Raw genomic sequence first — 6,442 nt, 5'->3', positions numbered from 1 at the left:
GGTCAGGAGCAGCCAAGGCAGGAGGCCCTGAGCGCCCGCCGGCTCAGGTATTGATTGACCTCATGGATAGGTTGATAGTTCTACTAACCACCACAGTCATTGAGGCCAACAGAGGAGCACATGAGGCAGAGATTGCCCGGGTACGAGATGAGATTGCTAGAGCAAAGGAGGCCCTAGCAGCTAAGTATGCTAGGTTAGTCGCAGAACGGGCGACTTTGGATGCACGGGCTCAGCAATTACAATCAGAGGCTTTCCAGCTCTCGATGAGCCGTCACGCGTCGGATGAGGTAATGAGGAGAAGGCACCAGAAGACCCAATCCCATTTACCCCCGGTTTATACACCTCTGAATTTATTTGCTACACCCGGAGCCGGCCCTAGTAACCCGCCAGAGACAAATCAGTTTGCGGCCGGAGGACCGATTCAGCCTAGGGTCATGGCCCCGCCCCGTTATGTGCCAACGCCACCGGGTCACTTTTCTAACCCTATGGACAACCTTATTGCGGCGTCAGCCCGCCTGGCGGCTCTCCCAGTGGATGGTAACGATCTAACAGCAATTGAGACACGGAGGATCAGGGAACTCGTCCAAACAGCTCTGGCTCAGCAGGAGGCTTATTCGTATAGTCATGACCGGATTCACTCAATGCCTCGTCCTAATCAGAGCCCGAGTTACAGTAGGCACATGGAGACAGAAGCTTTGTCAAGCAATGCCCAGCACCGAAACCAACCAGGTGGATATAACCCGGTGCAGGACAGAATAAACCAGGAGGATCAACGAGCGGCTCAGCTAGCGGCTCAACAGGCGGCTCAGCAAGTCTTTCCGGATATCCCGATGACTTCTGTGGAGTTGGGGGTGGCTACCCGAACCGGAGGCGTTCCCTGTTTAATTCCGGCTCTGCGAAACATACGGTTGCCTAAGGATTTCAAGGGGCCGCGGAAGGTGCCAAATTACACAGTTGATTTGCAACCCGGGGCGTGGATTGAAAGCTATGAGATGGCCATGGAGTTACTAGAAGTCAGTGATAATGCTATGGCTAAGTACTTCACCATGATGTTGGATGGGACGGCCCGGGCTTGGTTAAAAGGCTTACCACCCAATTCTATTGGATCCTGGGCAGAGTTGAAGGCCCGATTTATACAAAACTTTAAGGACACTTGCAAGCAGTCAATGTCCATTGTCGACTTAACTGACTGTAAGCAGCAAGAAGGTGAGTCTACAACCCATTGGGTACGCCGGGTCAAGGAAATCATACATTCATCCGATAAGATGGATGCGGGTCAAGCAGTTCTCATGTTGGAAAAGAATTGTCGTTTTGAGCCGCTGAGACAGAAGCTGGGGCGTCTGAAGCGTGATTGCATTGACATGGGTACTTTGATGACGGCCTTAGTCAAGTATGCTGATTCTGATAATACCAAGGACCCCGCGTCTGATGAGGAATAGACCGGGAAGGGAAAGAGGAATGGCAATGGGAAAGGTCATCAGCATAACCCGGCAGGTGGCAACAAGCGTAAGGCGGATGGTAACCCGGAGTTCGTGGCGAATACTAATGCCCAAGGCGGAAATCAGCGACGCAAGGGGAAGCCATATGCACGGTCCGGCGGGTCAGGGCCTAGCCTCGAGCAGTTGCTTAACGAGCCTTGTTCAAGGCACGGTACTCGGGAGAAGCCGGCCACGCATCTGTGGAAGGATTGTGCAATTATGAAAGCCTTTAAAAATTATAACCCGTCCGACGGTGGTCATGGGCCAGGCGGCTCTGGTGGCAGTGGTTTTCATGGTCCGGGCGGCGGCTCCAATTCCGGCTTTCAGGGGAATCAAGGGGGCTACAACCAACAGCAATCCGGTCAAGAGAATCAGCAACAACAACAGTCGGGTTATCAGAGTCATCCGAAGCAGTTGAATGGTGGACGGTACCATGTATTCACCACTAGCTTGTGCAAACGTGATCAGAAGGTGCGCAAGAGGGCTGTACATTCTATTGAGCCGGCGGTGCCTCGTTACCTCAGATGGACCGAACAGCCAATTGTATGGAGTAGAGAGGATCATCCTCCCCGGGTTGATAACCCAGGCCAGTTGGCTCTGGTGGTGGCGCCTCAGGTTGGAGGTTCCAAATTCACGAAGGTACTCATGGATGGAGGCAGCAGCATAAACATCTTGTATTATGAGACCTTTTGTCGCATGGGATTGACTGACCAGAATCTCAGACCATCCAACACTGTCTTCCATGGAGTGGTGCCTGGTAAATCGGCGTACCCGGTTGGTAAAATTGACTTGGAGGTAGCGTTTGGAGACGAACATGACTCCAGGGCTGAAAAATTAACCTTTGAGGTGGTTAAGATCAAGAGCCCGTATCATGCTCTGTTCGGGCGTCCGGCTTACGCTAAGTTCATGGCACGGCCGTGTTATGTTTATCTGCAGCTCAAGATGCCGGGTTACAAAGGCACCATCACCATGCATGGGAGCCGAAAGGTAGCCCTGGAGTGTGAAGAGGGTGACGCGGCTTACGCCGAGTCTGTTTGCGCGGCAGAAGAGCTGAAATTTTATCAAAGCAATGTTGACCCGGCAGATATGACCTCTTTGAAGAAATCCACAACAGAGCATGACCCGGCGATGAAATTTAAGTCGGCCGCCGAAACCAAGCTGGTTGACTTCAATCCATATGATTTGTCTAAACAATTCAGTATAAGTGCAAACTTGGATCCCAAATAGGAAAGCGCGCTCATCGAGTTCATCCGTGAGAATCGAGACATCTTTGCATGGAAACCTTCTGACATGCCGAGTGTACCGAGAGGACTCGCTGAGCACACTCTTAATGTTGATCCAAAGTATAAGCCGGTCAAGCAATTTCTTCGGCGGTTCAACGAAGAGAGACGGAAGGCTATTGGAGAGGAAGTAGCCCGGCTTCTGGCGGCCGGGTTTATTGTTGAAGTTTTTCACCCGGAGTGGCTGGCTAACCCGGTACTCGTGCTTAAAAAGAACGGCACCTGGCGGATGTGTGTGGATTACACGGACTTGAACAAAGCTCGTCCGGCTGATCCCTTTGCTCTCCCTCGTATTGATCAAATCATTGATGCTACGGCGGGTTGTGAGCGATTGAGTTTTTTGGATGCTTACTCTGGTTATCATCAGATCAAGATGGCAGTTAAGGACCAGGAGAAGACGGCTTTCATCACTCCATTTGGAGCCTTCTGCTATGTATCTATGCCATTTGGGCTCAAGAGTGCCCAGGCGACTTACCAGCGATGTGTGCAAAATTGTCTCCATAAGCAGATCGGGTGCAATGTTCATGCCTATGTGGATGACATAGTGGTGAAATCCAGAGAGAAGGAGACTTTGATATCTGACCTCAAGGAGACCTTTGACAACCTCCGGGTTTATAAGATGATGCTTAACCCGGACAAATGTGTGTTTGGTGTGCCTCCAGGAAAGCTTTTGGGTTTTCTGGTATCCAACAGGGGCATTGAAGCTAATCCGAAGAAGATCAAGGCGATTACATCATTGGCTAAACCAAAGTGCATCAACAACGTTCAGAGGTTAGCAGGACGGGTGGCTGCTTTAATTCGTTTCATAAGCCGGTTGGGGGAGAAGGCCCTACCGTTGTATCAGATGATGAAGAAGACAGATGATTTCGTCTGGAGTGATGCTGCTAACGCGACTTTTGAGGATTTAAAGAGACAATTGTCTGAGCCGCCGGTTCTAGCGGCTCCCATTGATAGGGAGCCATTGCTGTTATATGTGGCTGCTAACTCACGAGCCGTCAGTGTTGCAATTGTGGTGGAGCGCAAAGAGGCTGGTAAAGAGCATCTGGTGCAACGGCCGGTGTATTACATCAGTGAGGTGCTCATCGAGTCTAAACAGAGGTACCCACATTGGCAGAAACTTGTTTACGGCGTGTTTATGGCAAGCCAGAAGTTGAAACAGTACTTCCAAGGTCACCCAATCACCGTGGTAAGCTCTGCGCCTTTGGGAGACATCATCCAGAACCGGGAGGCCACAGGATGAGTCGCCAAGTGGGCTATTGAGCTTGGGCCACATGATGTGAAGTATAAGCCATGGACGGCTATCAAGTCTCAAGCATTGGTGGATTTCATCAATGATTGGACAGATCTGCAAGCACCTGAGGAAAAGCCAGACAATACATATTGGACTATTCACTTTGATGGATCCAGGCAATTGGAAGGCTCGGGGGCTGGAGTCGTGTTAACGTCTCCCCGAGGTGACAAATTTTGTTATGTGCTCCGGCTTATGTTTCCTTGTACTAACAACGCAGCTGAGTACGAGGCTTTACTCCATGGTCTCCGGATGGCGAAAGAGATGAATCTGAGCCGGGTGAGGTGCTTTGGCGATTCAGACCTGGTGGCTCAGCAAGTATCGGGCAAGTGGGACTCTAAGGATCCCCTTATGGCGGCTTATCGCCATGAAGTAGATGCTGTAGCTGGACATTTCAAAGGATATCAGGTGGAGCATATTGATCGAAGAAAGAACGAAGCGGCTGATGCTTTAAGTCGGCTGGGGTCTCAGCGTAAGCCGGTGCCACCTAATACCTTTCTTGATGTCTTACATAACCCGTCTGTTAAGGTGCCTACAGAGGAGGATTTGGCGATACCAGACCCGGAAGCACAATTGGTGGTGGCTCTTCATGCCATCCCGGATTGGACAGAGCCGTTTCTGGCTTATATGACCCGGGGAGAGTTGCCTGAGGATGAGACCTTGGCAAGACAAATTGTCAGGCGGTCTAAGTCCATGTCAATTGTTCATGGGGAGTTACACCATCGCAGCATTACTGGAGCATTCCAACGTTGCGTGACGCGTGTGGAAGGCCAGGAGATACTTCGTGAGATCCATGAAGGGGATTGTGGCCATCACGCCGGTTCAAAATCTCTTGTGGCCAAGGCCTTTCGTCATGGTTTCTACTGGCTGACGGCTCATGCGGACGCAGAAGATCTAGTCAGTAAGTGTGACGGATGTCAAAAATTCTCACGACGAGCTCATGTGCCGGCTCAAGAATTGAGGATGATCCCAATTACTTGGCCGTTTGCGGTCTGGGGGCTTGATATGGTTGGACCTTTCAAAAGGTCTAAGGACAAAAAGATGCACCTCCTGGTGGCCGTGGATAAATTTACTAAGTGGGTAGAGGCAGAGCCAGTCAGTAAGTGTGATGCAGCCACAACGGTTCAGTTCATGAAAAAGGTGATTTTTCGTTTTGGTTTTCCACACAGCATTATAACTGATAATGGCACTAACCTTTCTAAAGGCGCCATGGAAGAGTTCTGTCAAAGGGAGCACATCCGGCTTGATGTCTCAGCCGTTGCTCATCCTCAGTCCAATGGTCAGGCAGAACGAGCCAATCAAGAGATATTGAGAGGTATTAAACCCCGGCTCTTGGTACCCTTACAACGGACGCCGGGTTGTTGGGTGGAGGAGTTGCCTTCCGTGCTCTGGAGTATCAATACTACGCCTAACAGATCCACGGGTTACACACCCTTTTTCATGGTATATGGAGCAGAGGCAGTCTTGCCAAGTGATATCCGTCACGATTCACCTCGTGTGGCGGCGTATGTTGAGGCGGATAATGAAAGGGCCCGACAGGATGCACTTGATTTGTTGGATGAGGAGCGAGACTTGGCAATAGCCTGCTCAGCAATTTACCAGCAAGACCTGCGCCGCTATCACAACCGCCAGGTCAAGTCCAGAACCTTTCAGGAAGGCGACCTGGTGCTCCGGCTCATCCAGGATCAAACAGATATGCACAAGCTATCCCCACCTTGGGAAGGACCTTTTGTGGTCAGCAGAAACTTAAACAACGGGTCATATTACCTCATCGATGTTCGAGAGCATAAAGACTCACGTAAGTCGGAGGAGGAGACCCGTCAGCCCTGGAATATTGCTCAACTCCGGCCTTACTACACTTGAAGCCATTGAATCTTTTTATGTACATACTTATGCAGTGTATATATTCTGATAAGTAATAAAGCAGGACCTCTGTCCTTTTTTCCTGCAAAGATCGTATATCTTTTCTAATACTTTCTTTCAGATGATCCACAGGAGATGGATCATATCTGAATCCGGCTTTCCTTGGGACCCGGCTTAAGACCATATCTGAGTCTAGCCATGATCACTTGGGGGCTTCCTGTTCAAACATAGGTCGTATCCGAACCAAAGAGAACATAGCTGTCGATACCCACTTGATGGGCACACTGCCAAACCCACTTGGGGGCTTCCTGATCATATCTGAATCATAGCTTAACCCCTTTGGGTCTGACGTGGATCGTATTCGAATCAGCATCATTAAACAACTCTTATAGTCACTTGGGGGCTTCCTGTTCAAACATAGGTCGTATTCGAACCAAAGAGAACATAGCTGTCGATACCCACTTGATTGGCATCGCCATAGCCACTGGGGGCTATATGATCGAATTCGAATCTTAGCTTAACCCCTTTGGAGC

At 50.2% G+C, this 6,442-nt stretch overlaps 2 protein-coding genes across 2 annotated transcripts; both read left to right on the top strand.

Moving 5' to 3' along the window:
* The first annotated feature begins 992 nt into the window (after positions 1 to 992).
* Positions 993 to 1,439, top strand: LOC147967957 (uncharacterized). The gene has a single exon (XM_087523331.1). It carries the CDS (start codon positions 993 to 995, stop codon positions 1,437 to 1,439), a length of 447 nt encoding a protein of 148 aa, XP_087379457.1.
* Positions 1,440 to 2,174: 735 nt separating this feature from the next.
* On the top strand, positions 2,175 to 2,705 carry LOC147967956 (uncharacterized). The gene has a single exon (XM_087523330.1). The coding sequence runs from the start codon at positions 2,175 to 2,177 to the stop codon at positions 2,703 to 2,705; it is 531 nt and encodes a 176-aa protein (XP_087379456.1).
* Positions 2,706 to 6,442: the final 3,737 nt, after the last annotated feature.

The sequence above is a fragment of the Triticum urartu genome, chromosome 5A, assembly GCF_056163025.1.
Source record: "Triticum urartu cultivar PI428250 chromosome 5A, HENAU_Tu73, whole genome shotgun sequence".
NCBI classification, from domain to species: Eukaryota; Viridiplantae; Streptophyta; class Magnoliopsida; order Poales; family Poaceae; genus Triticum; species Triticum urartu.
The sequence above is the reverse complement of the archived record's forward strand: the minus strand, read 5'-3'. Positions and strand labels throughout refer to the sequence as shown.